The sequence below is a fragment of the Mobula hypostoma genome, chromosome 22 (assembly GCF_963921235.1).
Source record: "Mobula hypostoma chromosome 22, sMobHyp1.1, whole genome shotgun sequence".
Lineage (NCBI taxonomy): Eukaryota > Metazoa > Chordata > Chondrichthyes > Myliobatiformes > Myliobatidae > Mobula > Mobula hypostoma.
In genome coordinates this window covers 53,064,966-53,082,709 of record NC_086118.1, presented here as the reverse complement: position 1 = coordinate 53,082,709, position 17,744 = coordinate 53,064,966, and the positions used below count along the sequence as shown (strand labels likewise).

Sequence of the window (17,744 nt, the reverse complement as noted above, 5' to 3'; positions counted from 1 at the left end):
GCACATATCACGGATACGTGTTCTTATCCAGAAAAATGGAGAGAAAGATCAATTAACATTTTTGTTGTTAATGACTTTATCAAAGAAATGAGTCAAACAAATACTGTACCTGAATTGAGAGCTAAATTGATACCAGTTCAGATTCAATTCATTTGAATAATTTTAACTTTGTATTTTAGATGTTAGTCCAATTATTTTGTATAAGGTAAGGTGAAATATACGAGTTTGTCAAGACAACATTATAAAGTTAACTTTTTTTCTGCAAGTGAACATATTAGCATAGAAATCCAAAACAACATGCACAAAATGCTGGAGGAACTCAGCAGATTAGGCAGCATTCATGAAAATGAATAAACAGTTGACATTTTGGGCGGAGATACCTCTTTAGGACTGGAACGGAAGGGGGAATGTGCCAGAATAAAAAGTTGGGGGGAGGGGAAGGAGGTTAGCTGGAAGGTGATAGTTGAAGCTAGGTGGGTGGGAAGGGTGAAGGGCTGGAGATGAAAGATTCTGATAGAAGAGAGTGGACCATGGGAGAAAGGGAAGAAGGAGAGGCACCAGGAAGAAGAGATCAGCAGGTGAGGAGAAGAGATAAGATGCCAGAATGGTGCTTAGAAGAAGAGGGAAGGGGATAGGAAAAAATCACCGGAAGGAGAAATCAATGTGCATGCTGTCAGGCTGGAGGCTATGGAAACAGATAATGAGGTGTTGCTCTTCTACCTTGAGAATGGCCTCATCGTGACAGAAGTGGAGGCCATGGATTGACATGTCAGAATGGGAACAGAGATAGGAATTAGAATGATTGGCCACCAGGAAATTCTGCTTTTGAAGGATGGAGCAGAGGTACTCATCAAAGTGGTCCCCAATTTACGTCGGGTCTCACTGATGTTGAGGCGGCCACATGAAGAGCATTGGATACAATAGACAACCCCAACAGATTTGCAGGTGAAGTGTTGCCTCACCTGGAAGGACTGTTTGGGACCTTGATAAGGAAGGAGGTGAATGGGCAGGTTTTTGTTGCTTTCAGGGATATGTGCCAGGAGGGAAATCGGTGGAGAAGGACAAATGGGCAAGGGAATCATGGAGGGAGCAATTCCTCCAGAAAGCAAAGAGTTGGGGTGGGTAGGTAAAGATGTTTTTGGTGGTAGGATCCAGTTGAAGATGGCCAAAGTTGCAGAGAATGATGTGTTGAATGCAGTGACTCATGGGGTGGTCGGGAGGACAAGAGGAACTCTATCCAAATTAAGGTGGCTAGAAGATGGTGTCCAGGAAATAGAGTAGATGTGGGTGAGGGCAGTATCAGTGGTGGAGGAAGGGAACCCCAAATGTTTGAAAAATGAGGACGTCACTAATGTCCTGGAAAGGAAGACAGTCCGGGGAACAGATGCAGTGGAGGCAAAGGAACTGAGAAAAGAGAATAGCATTTTTACAGGAGACCCAGTGGGAAGAAGTAGAGTCAAGATAGCTATAGGAATCTGTAGGTTTATAGTGATATCTGTGGACAGTTTGTCTCCAGAGATGGAGACAGATTAAGAAAGGGGAAAGAGGTCTCAGAAATGGACCAAGTGAATTTAAGGGCAGGGTGGAAGTTGGAGGCAAAGTTTATGAAATTGATGAGCTCAGCATGGATGCATGAAGCATCACCAGTGTGCAGTGTACATCATCAATTTACAGTGCCTTGTAAAAGTATTCAGCCCCCAACCAAAGGTCAAGACTGACTGGGCCACTCAAGAAGATAATTTTCTTTATTTGAAGGCACTCCATGGTTGCTCTGGCAATGTGCTAAGGATTGTTGTCTTGCTGAAAGACAAACTTGCTCCCCAGTGTAAGCTTTCTTGGATAAAAATCTGCTAGCCAAGATCTCTGTATTTATCAGCATTGATCTTCTCATCAATCCTGACCAGATTTCCAGTCCTTGTTGCTGAAAAGCATCCGTTCAGCATTTTACTACCTCACAGTACTTTACAGTAAAGGTGGTGTTACCTGGCTGATGCACGGTATTAGATTTATGCCATACATCCTGCTTCGTGTTGAGGCCAGAAAGTTCTGCTTTAGTCTCATCTGACCTCAAGACTTCTTCCGTATCTTTACAGTATCTTCTTAGTAATGTTTTACGGGCAAGTTTATGGTTTTTTTTAAGACAGGGCTTCTACTTTGCCTCTTCCATAAATACTCTGTTTTTGTTTGTCCAAGGCGTTTGATATTGTGGAGCCATGAACTTTATCTCCATTTGCAGCCACTGACTTTAGCAGCTCACTCAGAGTGACCGTTGGCGTCACAGTAGCCTCTCTTACAAGCGCTGTACTTCTCTGGCGATTAAGTTTAGAGGGGTGGCTTGACCTAGACAGTGTGGTTGTGGTTTAAATTCTTTTTTCACTTTTTCACAATGGACTGCACTGAGCTCCGAGGTATGTTCAGTGCCTTTCAGATGATCTTGTACCCTTTCCCAGATTTGTGCTTCTCTTTTATTATTTCCCTGACTTGTCATGAATGCTCTTCTGTCTTCATTTTGGTTTGGTTTGTTGAAAATCTGCCATACTGTTGGACCTTATAGACAGAGGGAGTATTCTTATGAATTCATTGAAAACAAGTGATCCTCCAATTTTCTACATCAACAAATTGGGTGATTTGGTAAGGTGACTTCACTCAACCCTGGAAAATCTGGACAGCAATGATGCATGAAGGCGAGAAAATCTGCAGATGCTGGAAAGCGTAGTAATCCCAAAGGGGATGGTTACTTTTCAATCTCGTTTTGGTTTTTAATATTTAGTAAATTGTCGACAGGTTTTGTCATTTTTCTTTCAATTTGACATGCACAATCTTTTGTAGATTAGCTCAAAAATCCTGCTTCAATATATTTTAAGTTTAGAAAATGAGACAGTAAAATATGAAAATAGTTGTGGGGATAAACGAGCATTACCAGGGAAGGCTTGGAACGTGGACTGTTCTACATAGCCAGTGGGGTCCATGCAGATGCCCATGGCTACCCCTTGAGTTTGGAGAAAGTGGGAGGAGCTGAAGGAAAAATTAGTGAGAGAGAAGACCAGGTTGGCCAAACCGCAGAGGGTGGAGGTGGAGGGGAACTAGCTGGGTCTTTTAATGAGAAAGAAACAGTGCTTTAAGGCCTTTTTGATGGTGGATGCAAGTGTCTCGGGACTGGAGAAAACAAGCTGGTCGTGACCAAAGAATTAAAAATTAATGAGGAGATTGAGAGCATGTGAAGTGTCGCGGATGTAAGCGACAAGAGACTGAACCAAGGATAGAATGGAAACTAGGTATGCAGACATGAGTTCAGTGGGGCAGGAACAGGCAGAGATAGTGGGCCTACCCGGAGAGTCAGGTTTGTGGATATTGGGTGGGAGGTACAGTGGAAATGAGCAGTGTGGGGTAGGAGAGCTATGAGTTTGGTGGCAGTGGAAGGAAGTTCTCCAGAGTTGATGAGGTTCGTGATGTTCTCAGAGGTAATTTTCTGATGGTCCAGAGTGGGGCCTTTTTTAAAAGGGTAATACGAGGTGATGTCTGAGAGTTGCTGCCAGTAAAAAGAGAGCGCTGTCAAAAAACGACAGGCCCTTATAGTCACCATGCTTTGTAACTTTCTTCAATTGAATTAAATGAAATCTTAAACTGACAGGGGCTAGTTCATAAAAAAAAACAACTATTTATTTGTAAAATAGTCCTGGATTAAAAATACCCAGAAATTGTATCTTAAATGGGGACAGAGTAAATTTTAAGGGTGCACTGAGTCTTTATCATTGCTCAGCAAGGTATCTGGCCCTATTGTAGACCAATTTTATTTGTATATTTTGGCTCTTGCTTCATCTGAATGTTTTAAAATTTAAGGAATTATTTAAGAAAAGTATTTCTGTCAACTTCTACCTTAAAGGTGCTTTCCCCAACCTTACTTTCAAGATGCTTTGAAAAGTATTGGCTTTTTTGCTTCAGGATAGTATGCTGGTTCTGTGGATTCTTTGTAGATTTACTGCTCATCTAGCTGACTGACATGACAGGCTGCAGAGATCTGGGGATGTACAATAATTGAATTGATGCCTGACGCAAGCTGAGAACAAAAAGATGTTCTTACCACAGATTGCCAGACCTTTTTGTAGGCAGCCTCTCTATGAACAAATGTTGGCTCATTGGTTTTATACCTTCGTATTGCTGGATCAGGCAGGTTCACCAACCAATTTGTGAAATGTACTTAGTATGCATAGTTGAACAAAAAAAAACAAATTGCCTATTTTCATCTTTGACTTGGCAAATAGGTTACACTATTTGGAATCAGGCCCTGATGTCTCAAAATGTGAATAGGGCATTGGATGATTTAATGCTCGTTATTGCTTTGTCCTTATTGCTGCACAACATTATATATTTATCACAGGACTGTGCAGGGGGTGGGGTGGGTGTGGAATTGAGCAATGTTTCAAATCAGTGTTCTCTACTGGGAAGAACATGAAGCCAGCTTTGTGTTCATCAAGGGTTGCTGAACTGTACGTGACATATACATTGGCATCAGTTGGAGAATGAAACAACTTGGAAAAACTTAAATGAAAATCCTGAATTTTAAAAAAGTATTTTTTTTTGCAAGAGATCAGTGGATACTGTATATTTAAATAGTTTTAATATATTTAACATGTTTTAATTATGTAGGCAGTGATGCTAATCATTCACAAGTGGATTAATAACTTCACATCATTATATGACTCAATTGTACATAGGGTTATTTTTTAAATCAAAAGAAAAAATATGTATCTTTTATTCATGTCTGCATACTCAGGATTATTTTATTTAGTTTTATTTTTTAATAGCAGATACTGTCATCAAAAGCTGCTCTTCTTAATATCTGTGTGATTGTAGATACAAGTCTAAGTGTTTTTTTTATTTCTCTGGCTGTCCATTTTATTCCCCTACTAGTCACCAGCACAGTTGCCAACACAGGTACAACAATTGCCACCACAGGTCAGACGTTCCAGATCACAGGGAGTCCGGTAACCATGACGGGTAAGGTGATCACTGCCAAGCTTCCAATTCCTGCAAACAGCAAAATCCTCACCGTCAATGTGCCAACCACTCAAGGAGGTAGGGTGGAGTCAATCAATGTTTAATTTGTGTGAATGCACCCAGTATCTGTCAGGATTTAATAAATGCCTACCCTGTCCCTTGTTAAATATACACAAAATGCTGGAGGAACTCAGCATGTCAGGCAGCATCTGTGGAAGTGAATAAGTGGTTGACGTTTTGGGCTGGGACCTGTCATTCAGACTGCAAAAAGAAGGGGGAAGAAGCCAGAATAAAAAGGTGGGGAGTTGGAGAATGGAAAGAAGTGCAGACTGGAAGACGATAGGTAAAGCAAGGTGGGTGGGGGAGGGAGGGATGAAGTAAAGAAGCTGGGAGATGATAGGTGGAATTGAAGAAGGGGAAGAGGAAAATTGCCTCTCTTGGGAAGTTAGAGAAAGAGATGATCATGCCATCATGTTGGAGGCGACCCAGATGGAAAATGAGATGATACTGCTGTAGAGAAGGGAGAAGGCATAGACTGACATGTTGGAATAGGAATGGGGAATGACATTGAAATGGTTCACCACCTCAACATAATCTGTCTGGGTCATTTCTAACATGATGGCATGTGCATCGATTCATCTAACTTCCGGTAATTTTCTCCCCTGTCCCTTCTCTTTTTTTTCAGTTCTCCAATCTGACTTCCCCTCTTACTACTTCTCTTCACCTGCCTATCTTTTCCCCATCTTCCACTTGCCTCTCCTATCAGATTCCTTCTCCAGGCCTTCACCTATCACCTCCCACCTTCTTACTTTGTCCTCACCACCTTATTCTGGCTTCTTGCTTCCTTTCTTGTTCTGGTGAAAGGTTTTGGCCTGAAATGTCGACTGTTTATTCCTCTCCATAGCTGCTGTGTGACCTGCTGAGTTCTTCCAGCTTTTGTGTGTGTTGCTCTGGCTTCCCAGCTTCTGTAGAATTTCTTGCATTTAAGCCTTGTTTAACTGTTCGTTGCGTGATCTTCATTTTTAACCATAAGCTGAAAGCATCAGAGGAAAAAAACTGCTGAGACCTCTTAACTCTGACAGCATAGCGGGACATGGTAGTGTGTCACTCTGTTGGTCACAATTATCTTACTTTCATACCAACAATGGATCTAGCCCCACCCACACCAGTCTTTTATAAATACTGAAGTCCATTAGACCATACGTCAGGAGCAGAATTAGATTATTTGGCCCATTGAGTCTGCTCTACCGTTCCATCATGTCTGACATATTATCCCTCTCAACCCCATTCTCCTGCCTCCACATTCATCTGAGGCATTGAATTCGACAAATTTACCACCTTCAGACTAAAGAATTTCCTCATCATCTGTTCTAAAGCAATGTCCCTCTATTCTTAGGCTCTGCCCTCTATTCCTAGACTCCACTATAAGAAGCATCCTCTCCACATTCCCTTTGTCTAAACCTTTCAATATTCAGTAAGTTTCAATGAGATCCCTCCTGATTCTTCTAAACACCAGTGAGTATAGACACAGAGTGATCAAGTGCTCATCATTTTGGAGATGTTGAAGTTAGAAGAGATGTTCCACAGTCTATGTGAACTATGTTCCACTGTAGTTTCAACCTGGTATTATTGTATTCACAGAATTAAATCCATCATCCCAGACATGTCTGCCATGAGCACTCTCCCACAAAGCTACAAAGAGCCAGTATTTGAGTGGTATTTGCTCAGATAGGAGTGGGTCCTGCAAGTTTTTAAACATTCACTCTGGACTCCTTTTAGTGTTATGATTTCAGGTTAAGCACAGGCAAGTAAACTCTGCAAATTATCACCTACCACCCTGCCTCAGCAAATGGGTCAGTATTTCTCCATACTGAGCAAAATTAAAAAAGAAGTGAAAAGACACAGTCGCTTATCCAGTGGAAAAGAAAGGGTGCAGAAGCCAGAATAAGGGCTTCTCTTTCCTTTCCAATCCTGATGAAAGCTCTCTGCCTGAAATGTTGACTGTTTATTCCCCTCACATAGATGTTGCCTGGCTTGCTGAGTTCCTCTAGCATTTTTGTGTATGTTGCTCAAGAGTTCCAGCATCTGCAGAATCTCTTGTGTTTATGACTTTCTGACTGCAGAACTCTCAAAAATCACTGGTGTAAAACATAGTTACACGCAAGCTACTTTCTGAAGAGCCGTGATTCTGTTTTTAAAAAAAAACACAATAAATGTAATTAATTGCAAGGATGTGCAGTGCAACAATACTTAATACCATTACGGTGCATACATCACGATGCTCTTTATCAACTACGGTTCAGCATTGAATACTTTCATCCCTTCAAAACTAATCAATAAGCTTCAAGACCTTAGCCTCAGTATCGCCTTGTACAATTGGATCCTTGATTTCCTCACTTGTGGACTCCAGTCTAGTTTGGATTGCAACAACAACAACTCTACAATTTTCATCAGTACAGGTGCACCACAGGGCTGTGTGCTTAGCCCCCTGCTGTACTTGCTTTACACTTAAAACTGTGAGGCCAAGCACAGTTCCATTGCCCTTAAGTTTGCTGTCGACACCACTGTCACAGGGTGAACCAAAGGTGGTGATGAATCAACATATAAGAGGAGGATTGGAAATCTGACTGAGTGGTGTGACAACAACAACCCCTTACTAATGTCAGGAAGACCAAGGAGCTGATTATTGACCACAGGAAGAGGAAATCAGAGGTCCATGAGCCAGTCCTCATTGGAGGATCTGAAGTGGAGAGGATCAGAAACTTTAAATTCTCGGTGTTATAATTTCAGAGGACCTTTTCTGGGCCCAGCACGTAATTGCAATTATGAAGAAAGCACAGCACTGGCTCCACTTCCTAAGGGATTTGTGAAGATTTGGCATGACATCTAAAACGTGACAAACTTCATTAGATATGTGGTAGAGAGGATATTGACTGTCTGCATCACAGCCTGGTATGGAAGCATCAGTGTCCTTGAATGGAAAATCCTACAAAAAGTAGTGATTGTGGCCCAGTCCATCATTGGTAAAGCCATCCCCACTATTGAACACATTTACATGGAGCTTTGTCATCGGAAAACAGTATCCATCATCAGGGAACTCTCCTCTTGTTACTGTCATCAGGAAGAAGGCACAGGAGCCTCAGAACTCACATCACCAGATCCGGGAGCAGTTATTACCCCTCAACCATTAGGCTCTTGAACCAAAAGGGATAACCGTTCAATTTCACTTGCCCCATCACTGAAAAGTTTCCACAACCTCTGGACTCACTTTCAAAGACTCTTCATCTTATGTTCTCAATTTTTTTTTGCTTATTTATTTTTTATTATTATTTGTTTCTTTTTGTGTTTGCACAGTTCTTTGTCACCTGTTGTGTGGTCTTTCATTGATTCTATTTATTGAGTTATGGCTGCAGGAAAGTGAATTTCAGGTTGTATATGCTGACGTACATGTACTTTTATAATAAATTTACTTTGAACTTAATTCAGAGCACAATGTGTTTAAAGTAATTTGACGGGAACCTGAGTGATAGCATGGATGGAGCATTGGCTGATTGGCAGAAAACAGAGTGGGAATAAAGGGATCCTATTCTGGCTGGCTGCCGGTTACCAGTGGAGTTCCACAGGGGTCGATGTTGGGACTGCTGCTTTTTATGATGTATGCTAATGATTTGGACTATGGGATTAATGGATTTGTGGTTAAATTTGCCAATGATACAAAGATAGATGGAGGAGCGGGTAGTGTTGAGGAAACAGCCTACAGAAAGATTTAGATAGTTTAGGGGAATGGGTAAAGAAGTAGCAAATGAAATAGAATGTTGGAAAGTATATGGTTATGCACTTTGGTGGAAGAAATAAACGGGCAGATTGTTATTTAACTGGGGAGAGAATTCAAAATACAGAGATGCAAAGGGACTTGGAAGTCCTTGTGCAGGATACCCTAAAGGTTAACCTCCAGGTTGAGTCGGTGGTGAAGAAGACAAATGCAGTGTTGGCATTCATTTCTAGAGGTATAGAATATAAGAGCAGGGGAGTGATGTTGAGGCTCTATAAGGCACTCATGAGACCACACTTGGAGTATTGTGTGCAGTTTTGGGCTTCTTATTTTAGAAAGGATATACTGACATCAGAAAGGGTTCAGAGAAGATTCACAAGAATGATTCCAGGAATGAAAGGGTTACTGTATGACGAATGTCTGGCAGCTCTTGGGCTGTATTCCCTGGAGTTCAGGAGAATGAGGGGTGATCTCATAGAAACATTGTGATTGTTAAAAGGCCTGAAGAGATTAGATATGGCAAAGTTATTTCTCATGGTAGGGGAGGCCAGGACAGGAGGGCACGACTTAAGGACGTCTATTAAGAACAGAGATGCGGAGAAATTACTTCAGTCAGAGGGTGGCAAATCTGTGGAATTTGTTGCCATGAACAGCTGTGGAAGCCAAGTCATTGGGTGCATTTGAGGCAGAGATAGATAGGTTCTTGATTAGCCAGGGCATCAAAGGGTATGGGGAGAAGGCAAGGGAGTGTGGATGACTGGAAGAATTGGATCAGCCCATTATTGAATGGTGGAGCAGACTCGATGGGCTGAATGGCCTACTCCTTTATCTTATGGTCTTATGATAGGGCCGAGGAGGGACAGTTGGTTTAAAAATAAAGGGAGTGTGTAGTGAGACTGCTAGCAAGGACAAGCTGATGGTAGAGCAGAACTGCAGTCAGCAGGATGAATTGTAGTGTAAAAGATGTTGAAAACTGAAAAGAACGATGAATAGAGGACTGCAGTTGTTATATTTGAATGCACGCAGTATATGGAGTAAAGTAGGTAAACTTGTAGCAGTTGTAGAGATTGATGGGCATGCAGTTGTGGGCACCATTGAGTTGTGGTTGAGGGAAGGTTAGAGTTGGGAGCTTAACATCCAAGGAATCAGAATCAGGTTTATTATCACTTGAATTTCTGGTGAAATTTGTTAACTTTGCAGCACCAGTTCAATGCAATACATAATAAAGAATGAAATAATAGATAAATAAATCAATTACAGTGTGTGTGTTTGTATATATTTATTATATTGTATTGAATAGATTAAAAATAGTGCAAAAACAGAAGTAATAATTTTTAAAAAGTGAGGTCGTGTTCATGGGTTCAGTGTCCACTTAGGAATTATATGACCAAACAAGCTGTTCCTGAAGCGCTGAGTTTGTGCCTTCTGGTTTCTGACCCTCCTTCCTGACAGTAACAATGAGAAGAGGGCATGTCCTGTGTGGTGGGGGTCTTTAATAAAGGACATCGCCTTTCGGAGTCACCATTCCTTGAAGATGTCTTGGATACAGAGGCCAGTACCTAAGACTAATTTTACAACTTTCTGGAGCTGCTTTTGGTCCTGTGCAGTAGCCCCCGATACCAGGCAGTTGTATTGAAAGGACAGGTAGGAAGGCAAAGGGAGTGGGGTAGATCTGTTTGTAAAAAAATTACATCAAATCATTAGAAAGAGATGACATAGGACCGGAAAGTGTAGTGTCTTTAGTGTCTTTATGAGTAGTTAATAAACTGGAAGAGTACAAACTCCCTGATGGGAGTTGTATATGGGCCTCCAAACGGTAGCCAAGATGTGGGCTACAAATTACAATATGAGATGAAAAGGCTCGTCAGTAGAGCAAAGTTATGATCGTCATGGGCGATTTCAATATGCAGGTAGATTGAGAAAATTAGGTTGGTGCTGGATCCCAAGAGGGGGAATTTGTAGAATGCCAACAAGAGTAGCTCGAAGTTGAGCTGGGGATCTGCTATTCTGGATTGGGTGTTATGCAATGAACCAGAATTGATTAGAGAGCTTAATGAAAAGGAATCCTTGAGGGACAGTGATCATAATGTGATAATTCACCCTGCAATTTGAGTGGTAAAGTCAGATGTATCAGTATTATAGTGGAGTAAAGGAAATTACAGAAGCATAAGAGGAGCTCACCAAAGTTGCTTGGAAGGGGACAGTAGCAGGGATGACAGCAGAGCAGCAGTGGCTGTAGTTTCTGGGAGCAATTTGGAAGGCGTAGTATAGATACATTCCAAAGTAGTAGTATTCTAAAGGCCCAATGATGCAAGTGTCAAAGTCAATATAAAAGCCAAAGTAATGGAGCAAAAATTAATGGGAAGTTAGAGGATTGGGTTGCTTTTTTAGTTGCCCTCTGTTGGTGTTTTTTTTTAAAAAAAAAAGGATGGGAAAATTGCAAATGCCACTCTTCATGGACTCAAGAAGGGAGAGAGACAGAAGAAGGGAATTTGTGGGCTAATTAGACTGACCTCAGTGGTTGGGAAGATGTTGGAGTCAATGACTAAGGATGTGGTTTCCGGATACTTGAAGGTACATGATAAAGTAGGCCAAAATCAATATGGCTTTCTTAAGGGATAATCTTTCCTGACAAACCCATTGAAATTCTTTGAAGAAATAATAGGCAAAGGAGAATTGGTGAATGCTGGATTGTCCAAAGACCATTGACAAGGTGCCACATATGAGGCTGCTTAACAAGTCTGAAGCTCATGGTATTTCAAGAAAGATACTAACATGGATAAAGCATTGGATGATTGGCAAGAAGCAGAGAGTGATAATAAAGGGAGCACTTTCTGGTTGGCTGCAGGTGACTAGTGGTGTTCCACAGTAATCGGAGTTGGGATTGCTCCTTTTTATGTTATATATTAATGATTTGGATGACAGAGTTGATGGCTTTATGGCCAAGTTTGTGGATGATATGAAGACAGATGGAGGGGCAAGTACTGTTAAGGAAGCAGAGTGGCTGCAGAAGAACTTAGACTAGGAATTCCTAACCTTTTTTATGCCTTGGACCAATACCATTAAGTAAGGGGTCCATAGACCTCGGATTAGGAACCCCTGACTTAGATTAGGAGAATGGGCAAAGAAATGGCAGATGGAATACAGTGTCAGGAAGTGTATGGTCATGCACTTTGGTAGAAGAAATAAAAACACACTGTTTTCTCAATGAAGAGAAAATTCAAAAGCCTGAAACATTAGGGACTTGGGAATCCTTGTGCAGTATTCCCTAAAGGTTAATTTGCAGGTTGAGTCAGTGGTGAAGAATACAAATGCAATGTTAACATTTATATTGAGAGGACCAGAATATAAAAGCAAGAATGTAATTTTGAGGCTTTATAAGGCACTTGGAGTATTGCGAGCAGTTTTGGGCCTCTTATCTAAGAAAGGATGTGCTGACATTGGAGAGGGAATGAAGGTTTCTAGGAATGAAAAGGTTTTCATATGAGGACTGATAGGTAGCTCTGGGCCTGTACTCATTGGTATTAAGAAGAATGAGAGGGGTTCTCTTTGAAACCTATTGAATGTTGAAAGGCCTTGATAGAGTGGATATGGAGAGGATGTTTTCTGTGATGGAGGAATGTTGGGCCAGAGGACACAGCCTCAGAATAGAGGGATGGCTATTTAGAATGGAAATGAGGAGGAATTTCTGTACCAGAGAGTGATAAATCTGTCTTTGCCATAGGAGATGTGGAGGTCAAGTCAGTGGGAGTTTGATAGGTTCTTGACTAGTCATGGCATGAAGGAATGGGGCTGGTGGGAAATGGACCTGCCATGATGACGAGGCAGAGCACTGCTCGATGGGCCAAATAGCCTAACTTGTTCTGTATCATCTGGTCTTATAGTCTGATAATAAAGAACACATTTCGACTTTTAAAAAAGGACTTTGCAAGAAGGTTCCTTTTCTCCCCAACTCAGAGATGTGCTAACTTCTTGAAACATTTTGCATTTGAAGAGCTGTTTTATCTGTAACTTTGAAGGTGACAGCAAAACCTTTTGTGTGATCAAATGTTTTCCAGCTATCAATGGTGGCAATTGTCATTCAAAATTATTATTATTTTTAAACATGCAACAAGTGTCCTATTCTGTTCCATGTGGATACAGCAAAGTAGAAAAAAAAATAATCTTTCAGATTCTGCACTCAAACCAACACAAATTGTGAATAGGAAATGGAATTTAGTCATGGAATGTCCAGCTAGCACTTAAATATAAATGTCCTATTAGCACTACTTATTGTGCTGACAAACTTAGTGTCCTCAGAAACTTCAGCTTTTTATTCACTTATCCAGTACATAAATTACAGTAAGAGTTGGCTCCAATTCCATGCAGTGTTGATTTTTGCCAGTCTTTCTTTTGTGCAACACAAGTAAATAGCTTCTCTCCATAAATAAAATCAACAACTGCTTTCTTATTCAACCTGATGTCATCCTTATAAAATTCAGCTATTTGCTACAGCTGACTTCGCATAATCCATAAAATTCAAAATATTGGAAATACTCAGGCAATCTATGATGAGAAAAACAGTTAGTATTTCAGATCATTGATCTTGCATCAAAAGGATTTTATAATCCTCCTTGTCTCCCTCTGATCAGATGATACTTTACCTTTGTCTCTGCCCTGCACTCTAATGCTGTTATATTTTGATAAACATTTTATTCCATATCCATACTTTAATCTCTAATGTTATTTGTTATAGAATTCTTTGTACGTAATTGTTGCAAATTTTTTGGTTGCATGTTGTATCCTGACCAACACACAACAAGAAGTTCGTAATACATGTAATGTATATGGTGAATGAAGTTGATCCTTGATTGTATTTGTTCAAGCACTCAGCCACTCTGTCTATAATAATTTCTAATAACTACATCACAACATTCATTGGACACGAGCTATCAACATAATTTTTCACGTTATCTCTTTGCTCTATAACACAGATTGGAAGCGTTTTGCTAATGATTTACTGTTGTCCAATGATTAGGCAGTGAATTGAAGTGGACGAACAATGAGTTTTCCCTCCTTTTACTTTTGCAGGAGTAGTTCAGGTGCAGCAGAAAGTTTTGGGAATCATTCCATCGGGCACTACTTCAAGCCAGCAAACCTTTACTTCATTCCAACCAAGAACAGCCACAGTAACTCTACGACAGAATGCACCAGGTACAACGACATCAACTCAGCAGGTACAGGTACTTACTATTCTATTACTAATAACCGTATAAATCTTTGTAGCTCTAGTGGATGCTGTTTTGGCATAGCTGCACCGATGTTTCACCTGCAAAGTGAGTACAAGCTGAATTCACAGTGAGTGAAGGGAATTGGAAGGTACTCAATCAAAAAAAAAACCAAAAATGAGACCCTCCTACCTACACAATGTCCATGTCCCTCCATCTTTGTTGTATTCATGTGTTACTTTCATGATATCCTAGAACTTTGATTTAAAAAATCTTTTAACCAGACATGCTGCAGTTCATTGAGAGCAGAAATAAATACTGTCTTTGCCCATGATATCTGTATCTTGTGAATGAAAAGCAGTCAGGCATGTTGGACCAAATGGCTGTAGAGTTGTTCTTTGGCTAAGCACATTTCAGCAACAGGCAACAAAGTTAACATGGACACCCAAATAATTAAAGATTTTTCTTGTGTCCTATTACATGGTCTGTTTGGAGGTCCTTAGATAATTTCAGTTTTGCTCAGTTTTACAGGTCAGTAAATCTGTTCATCAAATAATTATTTGATATTTTTTGATATCAAACTTTGGGGTTGGTTAGTAAAACCAAATTTTCAAACTCCAAGGGGGTAGTATTGGTTAGTGTAATGCAATTGTAACGCCACTGACCCAGGTCAGTTCTGCCACCATCTACAAGGAGTTTGTACGTTCTCCTTCCCTGTGATTGTGTGGATTTCCACCAGGTGCTCTGGTTTCCTCTCATGTGCAGTTCAGTAGATTAATTGGTCGTATGGGTGTAATTGGATGGCCCAGGCTCATTGGGCCGGAATGGCCTGTTACCGTGATGTATCTCTAAATAATACAATTTTTAAAAAACTAAATTAATTCATTTCTAACACATTGGATTGAGCTGTCTGGATTTGATGAATTTGATAATGTTGCGCTACAGCTCCATATATTCATAAGGGATTTTGTTATCTCTAATATTGTACTATAGAATGTGGATTGCTATTTCATAATTAATATTATTTAATGTTTAATGCCAGGTTCTCACAACAGGAGGAACAACACAGATACGCCCTGGCGTTACAGTTATAAGGGCACCTTTTCAGCAGACAGCAGCAATTGGGAAAACTATAATACGAACACCTTTGATGGTACAACAAGGTATACTTCCAGCCAGTAGGTTCCCCTTTTATATTTCCCATAAAGATAGTCATCTGATGCATCACCCACTCCATCTGTGCTTCCCATCTGTTATGCAGGCCAGGTCACATTTCTTTTCATTTCACAATAAAAATGTACAGTATATCAGTACACATCTTTCTCTCCATTTATTGTGCTAGCATTTCAATACATTCTCTTACAGTGTGTCAAATACCACTCGTGTCTCTTCCCTAAACAATGAACCCATGCAGCGTGTGAGAGGCTGTTAGTGAAGGCTGGTTTCCTCCCTGTTTTGTGACAGCAGGGACCTGAATTGTAATCCTTGCCCCATACTATCAAGTGATTGCTGTACTGACCTTAGTACATCTTATGTACTACTGCACTCTGAAATACGTCATTTAGTAACATTTGCTTGTGGACATTTCTTCACCATTGGCATCTTCTATTTTATGCAGTATTGATTTATTATTGTCACATGTACCAACATATAGTGAAAAGTTTTTCTTGCATACTAATTATACAGATCAAATCATTATAGTGTTGAGCTAGAATAAGGTAAAACAATAACAATGCCAAAAAGTTATCGAAGGAGTACAGTGCAGGTAATGATAAAGTGCAAGATAGATCATAATGAGGTAGAATGTGATACCAAGAGACAATCTTACTGTACATGAGGCCTGTTCAGAATCTGTTAAGTGGGATAGAAGTTGTCCCTGAGCCTGTTGGTACGGGCTTTTAGGTGCTTTATTGTATGTTTGAAGGGAAGGGGGATAAGAGGCAATGTCCAGGGTAGTTGCAATCTCTCATTATGTTGGCTGCTTTACTGAGACAGCAAGAAGTACAGACGGAGTCCATAGAATGGAGGCTGGTTTCTGTAATGTGCTCAACTGTGTCCACAACTCTGCAGTTTCTTGCAGTATAGAGTAGCTGTCATAGCAACTGTTATGCATCCAGACTTGCAGCATTGTTACTATCCTGTCCCCCTAAAGATGGATAAATCTGTTGCTTGAAATGTCTTGGAGCTTAAGTTGCATAATTCAATAACTCTTCTGTGTTGGAGTCAGGATGAGAATAAATGAAAATAAACATAATTTTTAAACATAAACATTAGTCTTGAGCAAAATAAAACAAGGAATTAAAGTTCATAAGCAGTGCAATGAATGCACAAATACATATTGTATATCCAACATATGAAATAAATTTTGAAGCAAAATGAACCTCAATTTCTCGCTGGCCAATATGCTTCAAAGACAATTATTCTGTCATGAGCTTAACACAAGCATGGGAGTCCTCCAAGTTAGCACAACACTTCACAGCACTAGTGAACATCCATCATTCAATTCCCACGACTGTCTGTAAGGAGTTTGTAGTTCACCCCATGACCACATGGGTTTCCTCCACGTGCTCTGATTTCCTCCCACATTCCAAAGATGTACCTTCAGGGTTTGTGAGTTGCGGGTATGCCTTTGTTGGTGCCAGAAGTGTAGCAACATTTGCAAGCTATCCCTAGCAGAATCCTTAGACTGTGTTGGTCATTGACGCAAACAAAGCATTTCACTGTATGTTTCAATGTACGTGTGACTAATAAAGCTGATCTTCTAATCTTTTTACTTCATTGATCTCCTTTTCTTTCATAATAAGATGTGATGCATTGGTTTACAAGGTTAGGTATTGCACTTAAATTCAAAGATGAACTGGATTTGATAAGGTCTAGCCTTAAGAATAATATACCTTCCAATATCCTTCTACTTGTATTCCAGCTCAAAACCAACAAGTAGTCACCCAGATTATTCGTGGACAGGCTGTAACAACAGTACCAAGTACAAGCAATTTGGTTCAAAGTTCCACCCAGAAGATGGTTACCGCTCCAAGCACGCCTATGCAGCCAGTCCAAAGTCGGCCTGCCACACCACAAGGCCAACAGCCAACCCAAAGGCCACAGCAGGGACAGGTCCGGTTAACAATGGCACAGCTCACTCAGCTCACACAAGGGCAGGTAAGAATTGAGGTAAATGGCTAGGAAAATGACTTGGAACAGTAAAAAATGTGTTTTAGTTCTAAAATATCACTCCTTAAATCAAGTAGGTAAAGTAACTGATCTAAATTTTCTGTTTGAAAGAGAAATTTGGAAGTAATTATTGGTTATATTTATTTGAAGCTGCTCCACCCAACAGTAGCCAATCTATCCCATTTGCTCAAAAACAGGTGAGCACTAGTCATGAGGATATTTGGACATTATCAGATGCAGAACATTAGGTGCATTTGAGAAATACTTAGGCATAAAGGTGATAGAAAAATGAAAGATCATGGAGGGAATGGTTAGATTGATATTAGAGTAGGTTCAAAGATCAGCACAACATCATGTGCCGAAGGACCCATAATGTTCTATATTCTAAGAAAGGCAAACTATTTTCAGTGGAGAACGATTGCAAATGAGCAAAGTATAAGAGAGATTTAGATGTTCTTGTGGATAAATTGCAAAAAGTTAACAGGAAGGTGCAGCAAGTGGTGCAAAGGTAAATGGCAAGAGGGTTGGAGTTTAGAAATGAAATAAGTATTGTTAAAATTGTACAAAGAACTGGTAAGGCCATAACTGGAGTACTG

At 40.3% G+C, this 17,744-nt stretch overlaps 1 protein-coding gene across 11 annotated transcripts in view; it reads left to right on the top strand.

Moving 5' to 3' along the window:
- Positions 1-17,744, top strand: part of bptf (bromodomain PHD finger transcription factor) — a 177,377-nt gene that overhangs the window by 122,331 nt on the left and 37,302 nt on the right. For 4 of the 11 annotated variants that reach the window (XM_063030610.1, XM_063030608.1, XM_063030606.1 and 1 more), the window contains 4 exons: positions 4,912-5,076; positions 13,841-13,992; positions 15,020-15,155; positions 16,901-17,136. In XM_063030610.1, coding sequence (XP_062886680.1) covers positions 4,912-5,076; positions 13,841-13,992; positions 15,020-15,155; positions 16,901-17,136 — 689 coding nt within the window. The remainder of the gene's footprint in view (positions 1-4,911; positions 5,077-13,840; positions 13,993-15,019; positions 15,156-16,900; positions 17,137-17,744) is intronic. The other 7 variants (XM_063030611.1, XM_063030604.1, XM_063030605.1 and 4 more) reach the window with 6 other exon arrangements.